The 25,880-nt window shown below is 35.4% G+C and overlaps 1 protein-coding gene across 1 annotated transcript; it reads left to right on the top strand.

Moving 5' to 3' along the window:
* Positions 1-1,392: 1,392 nt before the first annotated feature.
* Positions 1,393-25,514, top strand: LOC144422771 (uncharacterized). The gene is made up of 33 exons (XM_078112568.1): positions 1,393-1,532; positions 1,864-2,023; positions 2,228-2,347; positions 2,807-2,928; positions 4,460-4,726; positions 5,134-5,236; positions 5,452-5,575; positions 5,862-6,032; positions 6,390-6,585; positions 8,463-8,568; positions 8,902-9,024; positions 9,433-9,603; positions 10,194-10,264; positions 10,405-10,504; positions 10,759-10,839; positions 11,174-11,257; positions 11,646-11,729; positions 11,914-11,987; positions 12,193-12,332; positions 14,322-14,418; positions 14,867-14,931; positions 15,310-15,444; positions 15,722-15,853; positions 16,554-16,711; positions 17,234-17,369; positions 17,656-17,756; positions 18,152-18,285; positions 18,631-18,707; positions 18,943-19,077; positions 19,204-19,341; positions 23,452-23,591; positions 23,735-23,870; positions 24,711-25,514. The coding sequence occupies exons 1-33, from the start codon at positions 1,463-1,465 to the stop codon at positions 24,780-24,782; spliced, it is 4,023 nt and encodes a 1,340-aa protein (XP_077968694.1). The 5' UTR covers positions 1,393-1,462; the 3' UTR covers positions 24,783-25,514.
* Positions 25,515-25,880: the final 366 nt, after the last annotated feature.

Raw genomic sequence — 25,880 nt, 5'->3', positions numbered from 1 at the left:
GATGAGTGAATTCTGATCAAGGCAATTCCAGAAGCCACGAATCAAGATTATATGCGTACATCAAAAATTGTATTTACTGTTTGTGTGTATTCACTTAATGTGCGTAGTCATATTTCCAAGAAAGTTTGCAGTGAGACGTATATGATATCAGAAATATGATCACATTCGTCATAAAATTGAATATTCAATAAGAGTTCATTGCTGCTATAATGCATTGTTTATGCGTAGTTCATTTATCGGTCGCCCCTATATTTCAAATATTTTCTATGCTTCCCTATTAAAATAACTTTAAGCCTACCTTGAGTTAATAAAACAACTATTACAATGATTGAGAGCATAGCTCAAATATATCTACTGGAAGGTCAAATGTTGAAAAAGTTCTCTTGATTTAAAATAACAAATTTTTGGTTGAAATATCGGCCCTCGTAGGACTCCGGAAAAGAAGTTATATCCGTCTATAGCAGATCATGGCAGACAGGCCAGCAAAGTGAAAATATACCTATTAAATTTATGTGTGTGTGTGTGTGTTTTCTAAATACATGCCTAATCGACGTTTTATTACATGACTGTCACGTAGAAGAAGACACATAGCTTAACCTTCACTAGCGTAATAGCACTGGCAACATTGTTTTGCCAGTTCTTAGTAATCCTGCCCACGTATCTAGAGAATCATCAATAGCGCGATAAGACATGAGCCCTGCCGGAATATGACTAACCGGGCTACAAGGAAATAAGTATTGTTTTCGATAGCACTTATCAACCTATGTTAGCATCTATGAATCATGAATAGGAAAGTATCAAGAGTTTAATGTTATGTCGAGTTGCTGGCAGACACAGGTCAACATCTTGAACCAGCTCACAAAAATGTGCAAACTGTATAGTAGAAAATTTATAGTTGATTAGTGACAACCAGGAAAGATAATGTTTCCAGGTAACGCGGTTAAACCGTAAATATATACTACTACTGATCTCGGCAATAATTTATACATGCCAATTGAGAGCAATAATTGCAGCCATGTCTTTTCTTCCATTTCGACACTTTCATCTCATAAATTATCTTATGAATTGCAGCCATGGCAGCATCGTGTTTCTGTAGCATAAATTTCTCTATGATATATATATTATATTTCGCTGGGAGCATACGTATCATGGCAATCAGATCACTTTACACAGATTGAACCGAATCTACTAGCCTTATGTTCTTGACATTGTTTAAATAAGCGCAAATATATATACTTGTCGTGTATCCTTCTTCTGAGCATTCGTTGTGGTGCGAATTCTGTAAGTATTTATATATTTCTAACGATACGATTTTCATTGGTTCACTAAAACCGATTATTGGTTTTAACATAACTTGACAGAATTTTCAGCAAATATCTAATAAGGCACGAAGACAAATTGTAAATCTTAACCCACAGTTTATATTGTTATATTTGTCTGCGAATATTGACATGTAGCGAAAATGAACGCGTTTGGAATATCATCACTCTCTATCCTCGTGTCAATAATACTTGGAGTCTCTCACGGTCAAAGTAAGATACCTTATCTTATTTAATATAATTTTGCCGTGGAACGTTTACACAGATGTTTTTGTCTTTGTGCAAAATATATATATATTTGACCGCATTGATATTGCAAACGCGGAAAAAAATAAAATTACCTAATTAACTATGTTACAGCTGTGAAAAAAACAATATTTTTAGGCTAAGCAAACTAACCTCTTCATAAAAATTATTACATAAACTTCCAATTTTTATACCTATATTCTGTCGGCAATTCTAAATATTATCTCATATAGATTATTTCACTATAACTGACTGACTCGTAATTTGCAACTTACCATTGATGATTATTTTTATTTAGATCCATGGGTAACAAAATGCGTTGATCAGCACGAACTGACTTTTTTCAAGAATCCAAAGAAAAACTATAGGCAGGCTAAATTTTTCTGTGAAGGGATCGGAGGTTATTTGGCAAAAGTTGATAATCAAAAAATGACTAATGTCATCAATGCAACTTTTGTGTGAGTATAATTGTTGAAACAACCGCTAATCAATGTGTGCAACTGCAGTGAGTAGTTTTCATCTGAAAAAATTATTATTGTTTTAACAACTAGATTTTAAAATAAACGGTTCTAATCTCAATTCAGTAGTCGATTCTATCAGTACCCTTTGCTATTTGAAGGATATGGTATTTGGTTAAAAAAAAAATATATATATATTCTCAGAATAAAAAGCAGTGATAACACCTTTTATATCGGAGGCAACGACATAGCTAACGAAGGAGTATGGAAATGGCAGGATGGTACTGATGTGATCATGAGAGGAGAAGACGGATATCAAAACTGGTTTGTTTTCCAATTTACGGAGATTGTAATTATAAAAACTAGATACGTACAATGTACGATAAATAGTTCACAGTAACTTTCACGTCGTGCAATATTGGGTATTCTCAATATTGTAGGAAAGATAATCAACTGAAGGGTGCGACTTATAGCAATGACACTTATGACGCCGTGGTAAACTATTTTTTCGAGATTCATTAGAGAAACCTTAAGCCAGGTAATGAAACATTAACACCAGTCATTCTAGGCGGTAGTACTGGCAATTGGTAAAATTATGTCAAGCAATAAAATTTTAAATCTATACATATTTATTCTCTTTAATCTTCGTATATTTATAGACTTGGTGCGCATCCCCTTATCAAGGCAATATTATTCCTATTAGTGATTGAAATTGGCATAATATTCTAGATTAATAAAACTATGTAATGGAATTGATTAATTTACGGCATATGAATTTATCAGGAAACATAATCAGCCTAACGGCGGGACTAGTGAAAATTGTTTGACAGTTGGCAGACAAACGTATGAGTGGATTGACGTGGAATGCGGTGGACAATTCAAATTCTACTACATTTGTCAAAAAAGTAATAAAATATTTAATTACTGCATCATCGTTTGTTACATTCACTCTAAATCATTTTACACAAATAACAATGCTCAAGCTTTCTAGAATAAAATCATTGACTGATATTTATTTAGGGAACTTTATATTTACAGTTATATCTTGTATTGTTTGAAGAAGTTAGACCATGATCTAACGAAAGCTCACAAATATACTTACTATTTCGTTGAAAGAGATCATGTTATTTTTACTTGATATTTATTTGCCAGCGAAAAACGTACTTATGAGTGTATCTTGTGATGAAACTATTACTATATTTGCCAGAAAAGCAATATTGCGCAGCAGTCACAAATGACTACGTTTTGTTCCTTTGAATAGTTGCGAGCAATAGGCAAATAGAATGCGTAGAGTGTTAAATACATCACATATCAGCAATGGGGCATTTTGCAAAGACTGTCAAATTTGAAGTGGTTTCGTCCGGAGTATTGGAATCAAAAGCTTTTTTTGCTCTTTCAAAATAATATACTCGATAACATATTCTCCATTCAATCAATACTGCGACCCATATCATCGATGTAGCACATGGGTAGCACGAACTAAGCAGAAATTATAATACCCAGATGTGGTTGAGGTGGTTCCAGTTCCAAAAAGTGAAATTTGGGTAAACTTGTTAAGTAGGAAATATTTGACAAGAACCAATACCAAATACGACAACACGGCCAGTAGAATGCGACAAGTAAAACTATACGCAAAAGTTTCAATTTGAAGTTGAAACTTATATCGATCAATAAGTTACTTCTTCCAGTAAACAAACATCACGATACATTCAATTCAAAATGATCAAATAATCTAGAATAAATTTATTGGCACCTATTGAGACCTCGAAATAAAACGGGATATAATTACGATTAAAAAAAGGGCAAAATGAATGTTAGTTATTTGAAAATATTGATTTCTTTATCTGTCACGGATAATTGTTTTGGTTGAAACCTATTTACACTTAGCATTAAGAAGATAAGACGCTGTGGTGTTCGGCGAAAATACGAATAACTCCCGTGAGTTTTAAACAAGATAGACCAATTGTTGTACCAAAAATGTCACCGGTAATACGTTTTCTATCAATCCAGTGGTTTTTAACCAGGGATCCGCGCCACCCTAGGGTCCCGTCCGTTCCGTTCAAAACTGGAAGTCAATTTTGAGATATATATCTTTTTTACATATGTTTGTTTACACTGTTACAAAATTTTCTGCGTTTTATAGATCATTTTGTTTTACCAGTATTAGCTTTAATTTTATATATATTCATAGATTACACAATTAAGACAATTAATGACACTTAAACTATTGCACTGTTTTCCGAATCTTTACAATGTTTTGTTGCGGCTCTGCACCAGAAAAGGTTGAAAATCACAGTACTAAGCGTATAAACATAGTGCAATTTGTAGGCAGACAACGGCCCCTCATTGTGTCAAAAGAGCCTTGCATACAACCGATACAACTACAACAATGTCATAATTTCACACAAATGATTTGAATAAAATCTCCTAATGCAGAGCATTCAACACCAAAAATCAGTGTTAATGATGGTCCACCACATCACACAAAAATATGTCGATTAGAGAATTGCGTCAATAAAACCGCAGAATGGTATAAGGAATCTCCTCATGAACAAGTTACAACCGGTATAAAGAAAAATGGAATTTATCAGATAATAGATGGAAGTTCATCCACACTACACTTTGACAATGCAACAATTTTGGACATAGGGAAATACTATTGTCGTGCTCATAATTCAAGCAAAAAATTTTTTGACTTCAAAGGTACCTACCTATTCATATTTCTTGTCATTGAATTGAAAAACTCAAAGCTATTTATCTTTGGCCTGTGATAGCTTACGATCAAATTTTCGTTTTGCAAATTTAAAATCGGATCTGCGATAACAGGCGTACGATAAGTTGAACATCAGCAACGTTTTTGCCTCATAACCGGTAAAATAGATTTTTGTATTATAAATGTTTTTGTCAGTGGGCATGCATTTAAACGCATATCCAAATTTAACCACGCAATGAAAGGATTATATTCAAGTTGGTTTCATCAGCGTCGGAATACTGCAATTGCATAACCGATACCGTAATTGCAAAACTGACTCCTGTAGTCAATTTGAGAAGATGAATAGGTAACTAAAAATGTATCTGTGACTTCTGAATTCTCTGTACATGCTTTACAGCAGATGGAAATCCAACAATTACATCGATTACAAATTCATCTTGTAACCGAAGTTTGTTCGTTACCTGGAATCCAAGCAAATATGCAGTTGGCTTTCAACACAAGTATGTCCTATATATTATTCTCAAAATAGTTTTGTTTTGCAATTGTTTTGAAAAAATTAATATTTGCAATATATTCCGACAAACGTACTAAAAAACAAACATTCATCATTTTAGCTTTCGCATAATAATAAAAGTATACGATTATCTCGTGGTGCACATACATATAACGAGAATTTGTCTGGTTTGCTATACCAATGTTTGTTACTTCATTTCAGAATCACAGCGAATAATTCTAAAACCAAGGTGGAGAGTTTCAAAAACGTAACTAGGCCGCAATCAAATACATCTGTGACGACTGAAATTTTGGGATTGAAGGCAACCACTGAATATCATGTAACAGTGAGTCGTTATTATGCTACTGACATTACTCTCCACCGAAACTAAAATTAATCGAGAACTTGCGCTTATATGAACAGGAAAGACATCGAAACGTTATTCATGTTCAAATGTTCATACCACTAAACTTAGCTAATAAGTCGCAATTTTAGCTTGAAAATGACAAACTCAATTTTTCCAGATACACGCAAATATACATTCTCACCAATCATGTAAATGTTGAGCTATTATGGAAAATCATCTCAAAATCCTACTCAAAAATAATTCCTGTCTCTACCAATACGTTCAGATCGTCGTTTGCGAGTCAGACGCTAAATGCAGCTCTGCATATTCAGCTAGCACAACTGTAACAACAGATGGAAAAACCGAACCAGTGGAATCTGCATCTCTATCGACCAACTGTTCTATACAATGGATTGAGAAAAATGATAACAAACCCGAAAACGTTGAAGCTTTGAAAGTAAGTGGCGTAATAACCTGAGCGATGCAGAAAAGACCACTCGGGCTGGACTGTTCGGTCCCCTTTCAAATTTGGATACCATAAAATACTATAGGTTTTTTCTAATTAATTCAGAATTGAAGATTGGGTATTTCCATCCACATTCCTCTGGCCTACATCGTTACCGTGTGGTTCCCTTCACAAAAAAGTGCCGTGAGTCCGTATGAACTCGTCTTGAAAAAATGCCAATGCTGACTATTTGATTTTAGAATAGAGGATAAATCATATTAAAGTTGATATAGAAAAATACTCATTGGAAACCTCGACAACGGATATTATCATCGGAATATCTTGGATAATTATCTACCTATTTTACAGGTCACAAAAAATTGCACGACAATGGCAACTAGAGCAAACATAAAGACTTCCCATAAAGACTCATTCAACATATCAATGCCGCAATCTTTTCCTCCCGTGCCAAACAGAAACTGCACAGTATCAATACAAGTTATTGGATGTGCAGGGCTGAGCGAAGTAGTAAATGCAACAGGATATTGTGTTGGAAAACCAGCAGGTTTTTATATATTATCAGTTAGTCGAATATTTCAAAAACAGATATATATCACTCATTCAATAATTATACTTACGTACCAATGCAGTTACCAGTTACTAGAAACCAAATCATAGGAAAAAACGAACAGGCAAAAATTTCCACCACGGGAGCTCAATTTGCGTTTTACAGAAATTTTCTCGTAATTAATTTACATCAATAAAGGTACTATTACTGTCACACCAATAAAATTAAGGTTTGAATATGGCTTCACTTTTTCCAGTTGATCTTGACAGTTAATAATTGTGAGCGATAATTGTAATTGTACGTAATTGTAAGTTAGAAAAACAGAGAAAGTGGGTCACTAGCCTGACATAAATGAATTAAAGAAAGCAGAGTGGAGGGGAAATAGCAGAATAAAACCACATTGGCTTTATATCATCTCCAGTAAAAATAAAAAACAAAGGAAGCCGTTATATATGCCTGTTCCGATCTCATTCATGTATATATAGAATTTCGGATTGTGTCAAACTCATAGACACCGATACATAATACAATATATATTATATATATATAAAGTTAGGTCAATAATCTAGTTTAGGTTGGTCCAAGCCTCGGCCCGAACAACCATTTTAGCGTGCACTTAATCATTGGCAGAACATTTTTGAGTTATTTTTTAACCTTAGCCTTTTTCTAGTAGCCCTTTTTCTAATTCCGATATCGGGATTCAAGTTTGTTAAAATAAGGAAATTTCAATGTTATATCTATAAACGTCAGGACGATGTCAATATGGGAAAGACGTCCTGTGGTCGGTATAAGAAGAATGAATTGTCTTGTGCAGACTGGACCAAGTCGATGAATGGGTCGCGCTTTTTATCTAAAATTTGTACCTTCAGCTCGTTTCAAATAACGCCTCATTTGGAGAGACGTTTTGTGCCTTTATTTTAGTAAAAACACTCTTCTATTTTCAAGGGTTGGCCATGTGACAGCAGTTACGAACCGCAGAGCCGACTTAGCGCCACGCGAAAAAGTTTTCTTTAGCTGGGTCCGGAATCTTACTTAGACGGACATGGTTGTTCTTTGACGATAGCACTAGGCCTGCTAACGCTACAAGTAATAAAATTAGTCAAATATAACAATTCATCATACAATGAGTGTAAAAAAAGGTGACCGAGGTAAACTGTGAGTAAACGTATTTCCTAACCCACAACATTCTCAAATTGTGGAATATACAATTAACACGACCAAGTTAACAGGAAACAATTTTGATAGATTTTTTGATTGATCACACCAACCTATGTGAACGCGTCGTGCTGAGTTGTTCCTCGTATTTCACTGCAGTTTGTTGTAGGTTCAACGGTTCAGATAATATTTACTTTTATATGAACCGTCGTGAAACAACTCCAACCCAGAATCTGTTGTTTTCTAAAAATAAAACCAGCGGAATTTTAGTCACAATAATACTAAGTTGTGTATATGATTATTTTATCATTATTCATTGCGAAATACGCAAAGCTTCATGTAAATAATTATAAATGATCTAAATATTTACAAATCTTCAATTGAAATGCCAAAGTTGACTTACTAAGTTATTTCGTTACTAAAATATGCATGAATGCACTTTTGTGACCATAATTTACGATTGAATTAAAATATTTGTTAGATATAAAATTATGACCATTTCATCGTTTTGTATAAATCTGTCAAATCCTATTTACATAGTATCATACATAGTACAGCAAGCGGAAATTTGTAGAAAATCTTCTGTATCACCACCACAAATGACATAAAAAACTAATTTCCAGAAATTGGAGGCCTCAAACGTGTTGGTCCTTTCTTTGATAGTTTTATTCGTATATTTGTATATATTTGACGATACCTCCGATTTATTTCTTCAACAGCTCCGAATGCAATTACAAAACCGATCGCTTTTAATGACGCCACCGACAGTAGCGGAATACGCAAAATAACCGTGACTAAACCCGATGAAAACAATGGTTTACTAAGGTTTGTATTGTGCTGTAAAATGAATTTTTGCATCGCGGTATACAAATACACTAGGTAAATGAAAGTAGCTGTTTTATTACATCATATAATCTTTAACCCTGCACTTCATATTATGTCCCAAAATGAGCAAACAAATCATCGACTTGTCATTTGACACGAAGTGGTCATACCGTGTTTCCCCGAAAATACGATATAGCCTGAATTTTAAAAATGATCCCGATATAATTTTTTGCTGGTATTGCGATGATAATTAATATTAGTCACTTGACCTTCGTGTCAGTATTTTTTTCATTGCTCTCTTGTTTATTTTCTAAATATTTACATTACATCTAGCTGCTTATTCATCATCGTGAAAGAGGGATCTTCTGACAGGAATATAGATTTCAGCACGGAGAAGCTGCATGAGGCACAAAGCTCAACTACAGAATACATCGCTGTTGCGTTGCCAGTTTTTGGGTATGCACTAAAAATAGCGCATATAATAACGAGGCATCTATGAAAAATTGACTTGACTGAATTTGCATGAACACACTCCATAAATGTGTGGGCAGTCCCACAATGTGGTTGAATCAGGCGCAGTGTTTCGAATAAAATTTCCAGGCTATCCATAAATTCAAATATTTATAAAATAGGAGCTATTTGTATATTTAACGTAAAAATGGTTTGACTTGCTAATTTTAGTTTTTGCTTTCTTAAATTCTCACTCATCGGCGATTATATTTTTGTTAAAGTAAACTGCGTTCAGAGTACTTTATCTCCAGCGATTCCAGAATAATTGTTCTAAACACACGCTCATATGCGCCTTTATCGGATCATCACGTTATGTCATTAAAAAAGTAGTTTTTTTCTTCACTCCCATCGCAGATTAACTGACAATAAAAAAGACATCAATCTTGGCGACGGATCAAAATCTTCTTGTAACGTCACTCAAACAATCGAAGCCTTGTCCAATAAAAGAAGGCGGCGGAGAAGTGTCCCAGAGAATACATTGCTTGAAGGAAAAAATCAAAAACTGGACAGAGAAAAATCTTACAGGTAAAGTATAGCTTTGGTAGACAAAACAACAGTCCAGAAATATCGAATTTGCTTGAAAAATGTTTGACAATATAGAGGCGGACATCGAAAGAACAATATGTACATAACCAAACGATGCTTCTTTCAAGACTAATTTTTAAGGGCATAATGTTTCCCCCTTTTTTTGAATATAGAAGTGGCCACCAAAAATACCGGATGTACATAATCCAACTACTTTGTGTACTGTTGTGAAATGTTTGACAATAAAGAGGCGGACATCGAAAGTACAATATGTACATAATCAAACCATGCTTCTTTCAAGACTACTTTTTAAGGGCATAATGTTTCCCCCTTTTTCTGAATATAGAAGTGGCCACCAAAAATACCGGATGTACATAATCCAACTACTTTTTGTACTGTTGTGAAATGTTTGACAATAAAGAAGCGGACATCGAAAGAACAGTATCTACATAATCAAACGATGCTTCTTTCAAGACTACTTTTTAAGGGCATAATGTTTTACCCCCTTTTTCTGAATATAGAAGTGGCCACCAAAAATACAGGATGTACATAATCCAACTACTTCGTGTAATGTTTCATTTATTCTACAGTGTGTTTGTAGTTTCAACAACACCTTGTGGAAATGATATTTGCATCCAAGCGAGTCTGCCAACACAATTAGGTGAGGTATTTTTTACGATAATAGCATTCGGCAGATTGACAATATAAGTTACGATCTCAGCCAGGGTAGACTTCAAACAGCTGAATTAAATACCTAGCGGTGCATGAAAGTTTTTAAATATTTTTTTTTTTGTTCTTCAGGAAATGCTAATGCTTTTCAATCTTGGATAATTGCAGTAACAGTAGCTGGAGCTTGCTTGTTGATAGCTCTGCTGATTATGGTTATAGTGATAAAACGACGGTGAGTTCTTATTCACAATATGAAGCTACAAACAAGTATTCAGTAGGTGATAAAAATGCTTGTCTGAATTGTTTCAGATTATTGTTATAGAAACCACTTATATAGGAATAATATTTTTTATTATTATAAAATATTTTACAGAGCATAAACAATAACCATCCGTATATTTGGGTATTCAAAATTTAAAAGATGAAAAAATACTTTAATATTTAACTTCAAATTTATATAATTATAATTAAATACTGGTATTTTAGCAAAGCGAAAAGTGAATCAAGCAAAATCGATTCGTTGGACGAAGTTATCCCAACAAGACCGGATAACGTGGACTCAGCTTCGTGAGTATTGTAAAACTTTGCCGATATTGCCAACATTTGTTGGATACGGAATGAATGAAATCGTTTTTATGTTGTTATTATGTTGTTGTTCTCATTTTTCTTTTTGTTAGGAAAAAATCTTCCGTTTTTTGATTTTGCGACCTCGTGTTAAGTGAAAGTCAAAGTTTATATGATATCGGTAATTCACAATAGGTATGGTTGGTTCGTTTTCGCCTTCGTGTTCATATATTTGAGCATCGAGCATTCACAATCATTTTGTTGGTAGAAGATGAAAAAAGATATTAACTACTGAAGTGTATGGTTTAGCTAATATACATATATTATTCTGCTGTAGGAAGTTTCAAAATGAAGAGGCAACAACTGGTGGTTATGCTGAAGTGGGTCTTACTGCAACAAACGAAAATACTTCATCAACTTCGTAAGGATTTGTCTTGATTTTACAAAGACGCCAAAGTTTGGCAAAATAATAACGGACAACTCAAAAAGGATGAAGTTTATAAATTTCATCCCCTGCTTCCCTTTGGGGCTCAACCATTTAGCAACTTCAACTACCCCAACTATCTTTAGACAAAATATCATTAATTTCCTAATTTTAGGGTTCAGCCTTTGGTGATTCCAACCTTTTATTTTACGCCAAGTGAATTTCACTTTGGAGTTCAACCACCCCGCCTACCTACAAAGGCAATTTTATCCACTTTTCATTTCTAGCGTTCAGACTTTTAGTGTTTTCAAATTTTCATTTTGGGGAACAATGCAACTTCCGATTTTCTTCCACTGACAGTCACACATATTTTATTTTGCAACAGGAATTTTCAAAATGAAGAAGAATCAACCGATGGTTATACTAAAATGGCATTCGCTGGGACAGTAAAAAATGTCACAACCACCCAGTAAGTTTTTGATTGAATTTTTAAATCACTCGTGAGATGCAACAAAGTATTAAATACTTACAGAAACAGTATCTTAATAACAAAAAGGTATTTTGCAATTTTCACCCAAGATTCCATGCGTACTAAATTAATTTTAGAAAAGTGTAAATTAAATATTTTAGCCTGATGTATTTGTCATTTTCAGAAATTCAAATCCAAAAATACAAACCAAACCGAACACGCCGAGCGCACCAAAGACGCATATAAATGCAGAGGAAGGTGGGTTGACAATTAATAATATCTCAGAATATCAGAGTACAGTAAATATGAATATATAAATGATCATGATAATAACTATAACCCAAGCCTAAAAATATGAACCATGATTTGAATTCAATATCACGAATACGTGCCGAGGCATATAATCCAGCATAGATCAGATAAATAAAAATAATTAAAATCACAATTCAGCAATTATTTACAGATTTGGGTTCCTACATCAACGTAACGGCAAAATTTAAATTATCAAAATCCTCCGATACCGCAATCAGCACCGCTGATTTAGAAGAAGTTTACAATTCAATGAGAAAAAAGGAAAACTCACAGTTTTTGGATCAATTTCAGGTATGGTAGTCAGGTATGGTAGTCTAGTTCAGTCTCCTATATCACAAGTTACTTTATCCTTATATCAACGGAGCTGGTCGACAGCAGTGTTGTGACTAAAAATTTAATAATTGATACCTCTGAAACACGAACAAGTATCGCGATACCGGTAGCAAGTCGACGATACCGGTAACAAGTTCAGGTAACGAACATTAACTATAAACAAATCTGCATATGACGTAACAATGCAAAATTATTGTTATATTGGGCTATTTGGATAGCTAACTGATAGTCTATGTCTCTATGATGCTATGGCTTAAGCCTTGTTAAACGCTCACTTTAACCTACCTGAACAATTCTATATACTCAGATACGATTCAATAAGCAAAATATCAAAAAACAGTCCGCTATACCAAGGTGAATACCGGAAATTACGGCATGGTTTATATTAGCGAATGAGTAACGTTACCGGTAACATCTGCTCTGCAGCGCCTGCAGCTTTTTTGGGTACCCCCGAAGTATGTGAACCAAGATGGCGGACAACGGGATGTACTATGTGTACCCGGTTAAGGTTAGGAAATAATATTATTCCAATTTTTCTTATTTCAGTTCTATTACTAGTTCGGGGCCTAGCCAAGTGACTCCCGTAGTATTTGTACCTAAAATTATGGCCTAACCAGGGATGGCGAACCACTGACCCGCGAGTCACAAAGTGACCCACCGCGTTTTATTTGTGACCCGCCAAGCGAAGGCACGAATGAAATAAAAAAAAATGCTAACATATCAGTGATAAAAATTGATAAAACCTGCTTTAAATTAATCTAACAATTACTAAACTATTATAATGTACCGCCAATTGGACAGTCAGGGAAGGCTGCGATCGCTCATGTCCAAAATGTTGATTTTCGGGCCGGTACGGTAATTTTCAAAACCCCTAATCTTGTACGCATGTATGCACCGCTGTGTACCGTTATTCAGCTATTGGGCCTGACATCGTTTATGACATAACAATGCAATTGATCTGTTCATTTCTCGCAACGCCTGACTTTTTTGGAAGTGCATCTACAGACTGTTTTAGGGGTTATACGAGAAGTAGATGCTACTTTGCATTTTATTAGTTTCTCGCCAACAATGCCGTTGTGAAAACAAAAACTTTCAGACTTGAAATAAAAATCTATAAATCTGATATAACAATGGGGCAGTGTAAAAGTGGCTTAATGTGGTTGGAAGCTGATCGAAAATTATAACACTATCAAAGCGGAATTACCTCCAAACACTAGAACCGTGAAATAATTTAACGCATTATCCCAAACGTTTTTGGTAATTCATATGCGTTATTTTCGTACTCTGATATCATGAAACCAAGTGCCATAAAAAGTCCCTGATAGAAGTGCTGCATAAGTAAAGCCCAAAACTACACCAACACCAGCTTATAAGATTCGTTTCAGAAGTTTCTTATAGATACAAACGTGAAATAAATATCTGTGACCACTCTCTTCTGTTCCGCGATAAAATTATAATTTTTGACCCATTCATTGAAAAAGGTTCGCCACCCCTGGGCCCTAACCTGGTACACATACTACGTTCCGGTGTCTGCTATATTGGTTCACATACTTTGAGAGTACCCTATTTTGCACATGTCAACGTTATTCAACACAAAAAGAACCTATGGAACGTTTCGTTTTCATTATGTTATTCTTCTTGTTGTTACCATAAAAAAAAACGCTGTTCACTTTAAATACTTGACGATTTGCTTTGAAATTTTCAGTGTTTAAATATTATATTTTTCACTAGAAGACTACCGGTATTACTTATATTTATTACAAAAATTCCTGTGGGCTCTAAAAGATTCGTTTTTAGTGTGTTGGAGTTCATTTCCATCGAATGTGTTTGACAACAGTCTCAAAATGTTCACCGTCAGTAGTTTAGATACCTGGATAACTTAGATTGGTATAGCTACATTCCTTCTCTGTGTAATAAAATTATTAGCATTTTCGATTTGCGTTTCAGAAAATTCTTTCGGAAGCTGCCAAACTGGGAGGGTCAAAGAAATTTGCTTCCAATCCTGATTTGAAAAAAAAGAACAGATACAAGAATATTCTTCCATGTGAGTTGTTTTGGAGAAACATTAGTTGTACTTTAAATTCTTTTTCCCCAATAGTATTTTGTCACATCATTGTGAATAAAGACACCCGACATATTTTACTAGGCAAACTCATACGTGGTATTAGTAAAAGTGATTCTCTGTGGAATTTGACCTCAACGTTGAAATCTCAATAACCTTCACGCCTTGTAATAACGATTTTATAAGTCAAACCTAGACGACTTCGACCCGACAGCCATATAAAGGTTAAGAAGAACACAATTAAGATACAAAAGTTCATTAAAATTTGATCGGACCTCCGAGATGTATGCTTCTTATTCAGTAATAAAGTATATTAAAGTAAAACTACAATAAGAAATTTCGAGTGGCCGGGTTAAGGAATAAAAAACCTCAGCATCATATTTTTGACATCTTAACGAGATTTCAAACTTACGAACTTCGCTTTTTTCAGTTGATGAAACTCGAGTGAAACTATCACCAGAAGGTTCGGGATATATAAATGCCTGTTATATTGATGTAAGTATAACACAAATCGCTATGATTCATTACCTTACGTAGGCGTTTTATGTTCCTAATATACCTTCAAAAAACAACCTTGTCACCAAGGGGAAAATGGATATGCCTGTTATTAATGCATGATAAAACAACCAAAAATATGGTGAAACCATAATTTTTAATACACTACTTTGACTCCAAACATATAAAATTGAATTATTTATAAAATAAATCATACAGACACTTCATTATATCTCGGAAATTATATTGTAGATTTTCGCGTCTTTCCATGTCATTTCTTATTCTACAAGACGTGAAATCAGCTAAAAATTACTGAAAATGAAAGAAAATTCTACATTGTCATAAATTTTGAATCTGATCTCCTAATTTTATTTTAAGGGTCACAACAAGCGACGTAAATACATCGCAACTCAGGGACCTCTATCAACGACTGTCGATGATTTTTGGCAGATGATAATCGAACATAAATGCTATTTGATCGTGATGTTGACAAAGGAAAGAGAGGCTGGGAAGGTTATTTGACTTCAGTTGTATTACTAAACTAAAATTCTGACAAAAGTTGGTAATGGGTAATATGTATGTAAATCCTAAATTGTCCACCTGTATGTTTGTTATTTAGTGATAAAAATTACTCATTGTAATCCTCAAATATCTCTGTAATCCTCAAATATCTCAGAACAAGTCAATTATCCATAGAAATATGAATTACAATATATGGATACGATAGGGCTTTACAAAAATGCTTTTGCGCGAGAAAACTATGTTGAATCCAATTAAATTATATTTGTAGAAAAAGTGTGAAAAATATTGGCCCGATGAGAACAAAAACCAGAAGTTTGGTTCCGTGCTAGTGAAAAATGTACATGAAGTCAACTACGGCTCGTTTACAAAACGAAGTTTTACTGTCAAGTCTCGTAACGAGGTAAGAAAAATGCGCACCAGCCAGTCAATCGAGTGTGTGGTAGCACAAAAACAATGCACGGGAATCGATACAGAAAATAAATATATTATTAGCGCTATTTATGTGACAGGAGTCGCGTGGGACCTCATGAGGTTTTCAAGCAGCGACCCCTATACCGCTGCTACTGTTTAGTGTAAAAAGTTACTGCATATGTTATGTAATAGACACGATGGTAAACACATTTTGAGAATAACACATAAATTATCGATGAAATTATCAGCAAAACCAATTTTGTCGAAATATTTATTAAAAATACGAAAAAAGCCTATCCATAAGTTCGGTGTAAAATATCACTTTCAAGGCACAATTTAAAAGTAGTATCCGTAACCGCCTTGGGTTAGATATAAGAATTTGACATGGGTATATAAGCACTGTTTATTCAGTTTTTATAAAAAAATCTCTAAACTGTTTTAGGAATCTTTCAATTTTGCACATGAAATTAACCTGCTGCTGCTTAACGTTAATATTATTTTTATCGCACAATATACTGTTCTCTAAGCGTTGATCTGACGTCACGTGGAGGAAGTAGAATTATTATCATAACCGCAATTTGACTGGCACATGACTCGTGTTACGTGATGACCACGACCTGGAGGAAATCATGAATACGCCACTGACGTATATATACAAACGCACATAATAATCAAATATATCATTTCAGGGTCTTGATGTCATCAACAATGTCAACCAGTATCAATTCTTGAAATGGCCTGACCATGGTGCACCAGCAACCACTTCAGATCTATTGCGAATGCATCGGGCTGTGATGAAAAGTTACGAGGAAATCGGAAATGAATCTCCAATTGTAGTGCATTGCAGGTATTGCAACGCAACACCATATGATTCATAAAAAATCGTTTTTAGGTTTATATGAGATTCTTAGTTTTAAAAATAGGTACAAACCTCATTTTCTCTGAAACACCGATCACCCAACTCTGTCATACCTCCCAAGATCACGTCAAAGTCAGGCATAGGGTCGCTTTTATGTAGGGATACCGGTTTGTGTAACTTATACGTGGTAAATAAGATTTGATGGTGTTCTTCATCTACGTTAATATTGAGATAAACTATAGAGGAAAGACAGATGATCCCCAAAATATTATTGCCCGTAAATGTCACTAACATAATCCTCCAATATATCGACGCTTTCTATTCGATATTGTACTAATCAATTTTCCGTGGGTAGTACGGGTAGTACATACTAAGTAGTAGTTTAAACATCTATCGGTTTCTACTATGAGATAGAGATTGATAATTAAACAGACGAAGATGGGATCTATCAAAGAATGTACGATCTACGACGAAACATATATTAAATCCATCGTTTTCTCGTCTCTCTAGCGCCGGTGCGGGACGAACAGGAACATTGATTGGTTTTGACACTCTGCTTGATGAAAGCAAGTCTGCAGGATCTGTAGACGCCTTTGCTTGCGTTCTCAACATGAGAAAACAGAGAGTGGAAATGGTGCAAAATTCGGTCAGCTATATCTTGTATTTCTGCCTACGTGGACCATATAATACCCCTAAATTTATCATTCAACAAATGCACGCGAATCAGATTTGCAACAAGAGAGCATTGCTTTTTTTTATGGGCACGAAAGCCAAAGCGAAGTAGTATCAAATCTTTTGCAGTTCTGGTATTCTGACCACCAGATCTCTGAGAAGTGATCACATCTTCAACTACTGAAAATCCCAAAGCATTTGGTCGAGTAGATTTTTCAGAATAACTAAACGGTCCAATAATATGGGTATTTTCGATTTAGGATCAATACGTTCTTGTTCACAAGCTCGTTCTGGAAGCCATTTTGTTTGAAGACAGAGATTTATCTTCTGATGAAGCAAAAGCTAAATTGGAAACGATAAAGTATGAAAAATCCTCTTTTATATATACAATATTCATGACCAACTTAACTCAACTCCCACTAAGGCTTAACAGTTTGCCTACACATGTTTACACGTGCATAAGTGTTGGTGTAAGCACGATTCAGTTTGGTATTTGTATTTTTAAATGCCCAGAAAATCTGTACGTTATTAATATTGCAGTAACGTACTTTTTGGATGACGCAGTCAAGTGGGGGATAAGGAATAACATAATTATGTAAAAATAGTTACGCCACGCCCACCGGAAGTACTAGACTACCGATAGCACAGATGACTGTATTTTCGGTTCCTTTTCAACTAAACTCGGACTATTATACTATTATTATGAAATTGCTCCGATTATCACAATACCAAGTGTCGAATAAATTCACATTTCAGAACTCCTGATGGCGAAGCTTCAATACAGAAGGAATTTGGAGATTTAAATCGAATTGGGCCAATGAAAAACTCAAAATTGCGTGGACTCAATGAAAAAAATAGGAACGTGAACAGATCAAAAAAAGCTGTTCCTTGTAAGTTGTGTAAACATAGAAATTTTCTTTTATATATAAAAGCCAATTTTTGGTTGACCATATTTGCCTGCTTGTCATATTTATACAGAGATTAAGAAAGTCCTCGGAATGCCCAAAAAGGTCTTCAATAGACTCTCATTACTGGTCAAAAGTAATAAACGTTTAAAATAACCAATATTTGAAATTATTTTATTGCCCTACCGATACGGCGCCGCGAACCATCAGGGTGAGAGAGTAACTTCGTTCAGAGACGTCAGAGTGTGCAATAAGTTAACAGTAATCGCTATGTAAATAAAACTTTACTAAATCAACTTGCAAAAATGTCTTTAATCCCATTTTTTCTAGACGACTACACACTGGTAACAATATTCATGCAACAAGACGAAGATGAGATTCCTTATATGAATGCTTCTTGGGTAGAGGTACATTTGAAATTTACACTATTTATTCAAATTCATACCCTAGAGGCCTATATATATATATATATATAAACATGTAAATGAACATTGTCATTGTCTAAACTCTAAAGAATTATCGAACTTCACGCTTCAGGATTCAAATTTATTTGAAGTTATTAAAAATATTTTCATTGGCGAATGTCTTATTAGGACCCAAGCGAAAACTACTTGGAAGATATATACTGTATACCTTTTTCAGAGCAATGATGAATCAAGTCCAATGATTGCCTCTCAAGGTCCAAATTCATCAAACATTGATTTATTCTGGAGATTGGTTCTGGATAACAACGTTAATACAATCGTTATGTTGACGAAACTCAAAGAAGGGAAAGAGGTTAGAAATATAAAATATAAATCAGACTGTCAACTAACGCAAGATCTTGTTCATGTTTATTCACTTCAAACCAAATTCTGCAATGATGTTTTGCTGAACTGACTTATTGCTTATTAATAATTTCAGGAACAATGTTCTCAGTATTGGCCTACAAATGTTGGTGAAGTTATGAAATGGAATAACTTATCTGTAACTAGGATTAGTGATGAAACAGAAGCTTCCATAACGGAGAGAAAAATTCGAGTGGACCGAGGACCTCAATCGGTGAGTCATTGCTATCATTCTTATAGGAATGTCAATATAAAATAATGCAGTAGGTTGCAATAATTAACTGTTGTGGCACCGCGGGTTGGCAATTAAAAAAAAACGTAGAATTCCTGTGTTTATGAAAAAAAATATAAGTGCTGCATTTATAGCTCGTTTGGAGCGAAGTTACAATAGACACCCTAGAACAAGTAGGTAAAAATGCCAGTCTATCTACCAGTGGCGGCGCGTGGTCATTTTGACAACCGGGGCAAGCTACTGCGGGACCAAGTCGCCCCCATCTACGGGGACAGGATGAGCGCTGTAAGTTCTCCCATCATTTTATGAGTATAAAAACCATTCCATCGGTAACAACCAATCGGCAAAAGCGACAATTTTTAACGATAAGAAAGTGTCTCTAAAACCGGCCCAAGTCAAGGGATTAATAAATATAGACATAGTTTATTTTGATACCTCTTTCAAAAGGAAAGGCAATATTTACCCAGATAAATACAATGACATATTAACAGAAACTTCGGGAAAGCAGACAAAACCTAAAATAAGGTTTAAAACGTTACTATGAAGAAAGGAAAGTTAATGCAAATTTAAGGACATGCGTCGCTCACTCGTAGATATATATGCTGCTAGACTTCTACTGCTTGAACATATATGCAACACGCCGCGGTTTCTTGGAAGCAAAATGCTCAATAACGCGCTGATTTAAAACCTTCTGATCTCGGGTGTCCCTGGGTCATTTTGACACCCCTCTATATTTTTTTTAATATTACACCAACCAAGAATGCCAAAAACATCATTAATGTGTCCTTAAAAAGCTTATTTTCGTCGCTTTCCACTAAAACGCGCCCAAATTACGTAGCGCAAATGTGTACGCCGTACGACGGTAAGAAGAGAGAAATTTCAAAAAATTTCGAGAAAAAGTTTCTCACTTTTAACGCTGTGGTCGACACGTGATTGATATGCGAGAGAAAGAGTTCTCTTTTAGAAGAGCTATACGTCACCTTCAAGATAAAACAAGACTGGGATTTGTAAGTGAAGTGATATTCGTTTTATCGAAGAGCATTTGATCGCGTGCTGTCTGGTATCTTTGTTTGTTTATTATGAGCCGGAGAACGTTGCTCGCGCGTTCAAAATACTTCGTTTTCAACTAACCACAGATTATTTGGTTATTTTTAAGCTTTGAAATACTCATACAAATAAAATTGACCTTGTTGCAAAATAAAAATTATACATAAAAAAAATATGATGACGTCACCGTAATTAAGAACACTCGGATCAAGCATTGATAATTTAAACTCAAACATTTTGAGTTTTGAAATTGGTTTTGTTCACATGCAGACCACTATGAAATACTATTGACCCCCCCATAATACATTTAATTTAGCCATAAACCCAAATTATGACACAGATCAGCCATTTATGACCAGGCCGAAACCCTAGGGAGTCATGCATCCCAGAAATAACGTCTCTGTGAATGGATAAAACAGCCAAGGAATTTAATCTATCTTGCTTCATTGTGTTTCTGAGATACGTTCTAATACGCTTAAGGGTGCTGAATGTTCGCTCTGCGTCGGCGGAAGAAATAGGCGTCGTCAAAATGATGTCCAGAAATTTTGCAGACGCCGCAAAGGTAATTACTAGAGTGTTATCTATGAGGAACCCATAGCGCGCAAGTTGATGTGATGTTCAAAAAAGTTTGATTGGTGTATATACATCGCAATTCATTTTCTAATTTACCCACGTTGATCATGGGGTAAAATTTGGAGACAGTAGCCAACAAATGAATGGGAAATGGACGTGCAAATTTTGAAAAATTTTTGGGGTTCATCAAAGAGAACGCGGCAAGGTGTTCAGTGCGCAGACGATCGCCTATTTGATTCACCAGAATGTCACAGCATTCCTTTGCAGACAAAATCAAACGCTGCGTTGTTTGCCCGTGGCGTAAAGAAGCACTCCATGTGTCGTCGTATTTTATTGTTTCCCGGATACGAGATACAGCATCGCAGAAGTCTGAAATACACGACTGCACAGACGCTCCATCCATTAGCCTTGACTGCAATGCGCCGTATAATACATCCACGTGATAGAATATTGTGGAGAAAAAAGCGAGAAAAAATGAAAACTCACCATCTTCTAGCAGACGCTTTAGACCTGCCGCCTCCCTCACAGAGCGTTCGTCCCAAACCGGAGAGCTCTGAATGCCATTGAAACACTCAATGAGCTCAGACCTAATTTCGGACACGCGCTGCACCACGCGTGATTGGAAGTTCCAACGTGTCGGTGCACAAGCTGGGAGACGGCGGCTACATATCTGGCGAAGGAGGTCAGAGCGCTTCAGCGAAACGGGAAAAAATGAAGAAAACCCCGAAACATTTGCAAAAAATATACGGACGAGAGGGGTATCAAGACACATATTTTTAATATCGAGGTTAAATTGGTGTGCATAACAATGTAAAAAATGCGCATGAGGAAAATCTTCTTTTATATAAACTTGAACACCATGTTTCGACCCACTCATGACTGCCGCGCCGTCATAAGTTTGAGCTATCAATTTTGACTTCGCGTTGTAAGGCTTAACACTTCTTTCAGTACAGCCGATATCCCGCAAGCCGTGCGAGCAACGATTGGTACAAAGCTGTGAAATCTCTCGGTAGGTTTATCATCTTTCACAAACCGAAAAATCACAGCCAGTTGGGAAACGCACGTGATGTCAGTTGTCTCGTCAGACTGAATCGAAAGGAACTGGCAATTCTCAATTTCCAGAGCCAAATGTTGTAAATAAATTTTATACATTGAGTCGAGCAAATCATTTTGGATATCCTTAGATGTCCCATTCGAAACAGTTGCGGCATCAAGATGATCTCTCAATACTGTATCTAGGGATGCGGTGTATTCCACCATATCCAAAATACCCCTCTATTAGAAGAGCCAGCCCGTTCATCGTGCCCACGGAGGGACAGCTCGTGACAACCAATGAACTTCAAAACATCTATCAATCGACCGAGAACATGGCGGTTTTTCTCGACGTTTTGGTTGTGCCGACGAATAGAAACCGCGCGTCTCTCATCCAACTGTGCTGCAATATTAACATTTCCGAATGTTCGGTATTTTACTGCATTGTCCAGATGCTCCATAGAAGATTGATGATCCCTGGCACGCTCGGAAAGATGTTTAAGTTCTCTAAAACCAAATTTACACCAACGTGAGTCACGGGCGGTAGCAAAAAGTAGGCAATAAAAACAAAAAAGTGCATTTTTGTCCTCGCTGTAACACAACCATTCGTGTTTTTTATACCAAGTTTCTGCGCAGAATGTACGCCGACGCTTTCCTCCGTCATGGGATTGTTACAGTGAACAATTTTTTGGTTGATAAGGCCAAGACGTTGTACCTCTAATTTTTGTTCCATCGGCAGCTGCGAAAACGGAGTGCGAAGTAGTGCATCAACCTTATTCATTATGAGGTCTAAGGCTAAGAAATGCGAAGCCGGAAAGAAGTGAGGAGCTCAAAAGGAATATATATGGAAAATCGAAAGCAAATGGACTAAAGGTCTCTAACTGATTCAAATAGCGAAACAAGCGACAAAAACGAAGGCGAGGAAACTATCAACTCTTCAAGCAACCAACGAACTAGAAGGAATGCGTGAATATGTCAACACGTTGTTGTAAGAAACGTCGGCATTGTGTCGTCATAATTTCGGGGCTAGCCCCGATCGGCCCCGATGATTTAGTAAAAGAAACAGAAAACAAACGAGACAAACGCGGCGAGTGGAAGATAAAAGAGAGAATACGATATACAATGAGCAACCGGGGCAAAATCGACGTCGCCCCGTCGACGTTCGGCGAAGGCTTTGCGAGCGAAAAATGAACCATGTCGGGAGAATATGGCTAGTGTAGACAGTCTGTGCAACCGATATTGAGGTATTTTTCAAATATTTTTTATTATACCGAAAAAGCAACCGGGGCATTGCCCCGGTTGGCCCTATTGACGCGCCGCCACTACTATCTACTGTGATTGTTATACCATTTTTGATTGACCCAATTCGTAAGGTATTATACTGCTTTCAGTGACCGAATATAAAGCAATAAATTTCTAAACATTTTCTCATTTATTCAGAAAACAGTGACCCAGTTCCATTACATTGGATGGAAATCAACAAGTTGCCCTAAAGATGGAAGAGAAATAATTGATCTTGTAAATAAGATGCAGAAAAATATTCGGTCAGCTGGGAATGGAGTCACTCTCATACATTGCAGGTATTTATCGCCATCGGTACTTTGGTGAGAATGAGATTTATTTCTCAACGATTTGTAGCTGTGTACTTTGTTTTAGTCCAAATCTAATATGACAAAAAAAAATAATGAATAATCACATTGTTTCTCAATATCTTCTATTTCAGTGATGGTATCGGTCGAACTGGTGTATTCTGTGCAACAGTGAACCTGATAGATCGATTGAAATGCGAGAATCGAGTTGATGTTTTCAGAACCGTGAAAGATCTCAGAGATGGAAGACCAAATATGGTGGAAAATTTGGTAAGAATAAACAGTCACAAAATTTTTTCTTCCTATTTCTTGTGTCATTGAGGTCGCCCAACTTATTAATCACAATATCGTGACGAATCATCAACCTCGGTAATCTAATTATGTTATTGTGGAATGACTTTTCAAATTACGCATATAAATGTGGTATTCACGTGAGTGAGTATGTAACGTAATATAAGGTAGCCTAATATATCTACAGCTATCGCATATACAGTTGAAGTGATATCCGTATACAACCAACCTAATATAGACATACAGCCATTCAAGTTATGTGCATGCAAAAGTAATCGATTTAGCATGCATTTAGCGTTGCCTATTGTTTTATTTGTTGTAAGCGAAATAGCACATCCATTCACCAACAAAATACATCTATAATAGTACCATTCACGTGATGCTTCGCTTATGCGACAACAGATAACGCTCTGATTTCAAAAACGCGGTCATACATGCATTTATAATTAATTGGTTGTATATGTATAAGTAAATTTTGGCTGTATTTATAATTTTTGTATCAACCCTATCGGTTTATTTTAATTTTTGAGAGTGTTGAAAATTGTTTCAGAAAATGATTCAATAAACAATCGTTTCGAAAAGGCCTATTTGTAGTAAATAATAACACCGACTTGTAAGGGCTGTGGTGTAAAAGTAAATTGCTTTGGCCCCAAAATTTGAAACATGTTTTCATCGTAGGTTTGTTATCTCGACACCCAATTACAACCGTGTACATAAATTTGATAGTTTTGAAAAGCGTAAACTTATTAGTCAATTTTCATTTGTATTCACCACGTATCACTGCTTTGGTTTCTAAAACACAATTATAATTTACTTCAGGATCAATACAAGTTCTGCTATCAAGCTATCGTGGAATATCTGAAATCATTCGATCTTTATTCAAACTTTTAACTTTTCCTTAAGACATGAAACGTTTATTTTCATTATTCATCACAGATGAACAATACTCAAAGTTATTTAATTGAGTGTCTTTTATGTTTTTTTCCTTTTTCTGATTTATTGATTATAACAGGATAATAAACATAGCGTCGACAGTTATTAAATTATATATGTTCTATACTTTTTCTTCACTGTATTGTAAATTCATATTACTTGTGTAGTATCCCAATCACGTACGTTTATATGAAGTAGTTTTGGAAACCTTGTGATGATACAATCCGATATTTGCGTTTTGAAGTAGGAATGGCTGATTATACAAAAATAAGAGCCTGTTATAGTATATTCACAAAAGATTGTTCAAGCTTTCAACTAAATGTGGAAACAGTAGAGTTTGAGACCAATTGACACACAGGGAGCATTATTCACGCCCAGACATACGACGGAAATGTCAATGGATAGCTGTACACGCGAAACTTGATAATTCACATTAAAAGTGAATACCTAGTTTTCTCATCTTTTCAAACATTTTTCTGAACATAAAAATATTTTTGGACACGCTTCTGGTCAGTTATTTTATAGTAAGATTATGTGATTTCAAAACGTAAAATGTGTTAACACTCGGGTGTTAAAAGTGTAAAATACATGTTAATCGTGCTATTTTGATTTTTTTCATGTTTGAATATATTATAATATTGTTTAAGTAAATAACTATTTTATGCATATTCTGTTCAAAAGTTGATTCTAATAAAAGCACAAAGAAAGGTATGTCATCTTGCAATGGTGTATTCTTCCATGATGGTACCTATGATGCCTCGAAGTATGTGTGTTGATGATTTCATTCAAGACATAAAAAGACGAGAACAATACTTGGTGTGGTCATTGTTTGGATAAGAGATTAATTCTCAAATATGTGGATAAGAAAGCCAAAACGAAATATTCTACCTACAATTTCCCCTAAAGCACATCCTGAACGAAGCTGGAACTATGAAACAGCTATCGTAACTGGATCTAGTGTAGTATAGTACCACAAGTACTTCAAATGAGCGTGGCGTAAAACATTTTGCATATGTCATTACTGACCCCACTCTGACTATGTCATTTAATAGTTAC

This window comes from Styela clava, chromosome 1 (assembly GCF_964204865.1).
Source record: "Styela clava chromosome 1, kaStyClav1.hap1.2, whole genome shotgun sequence".
NCBI classification, from domain to species: Eukaryota; Metazoa; Chordata; class Ascidiacea; order Stolidobranchia; family Styelidae; genus Styela; species Styela clava.
Note: the sequence above shows the minus strand (reverse complement) of the source record. Positions and strands in the feature narration are given on the sequence as shown.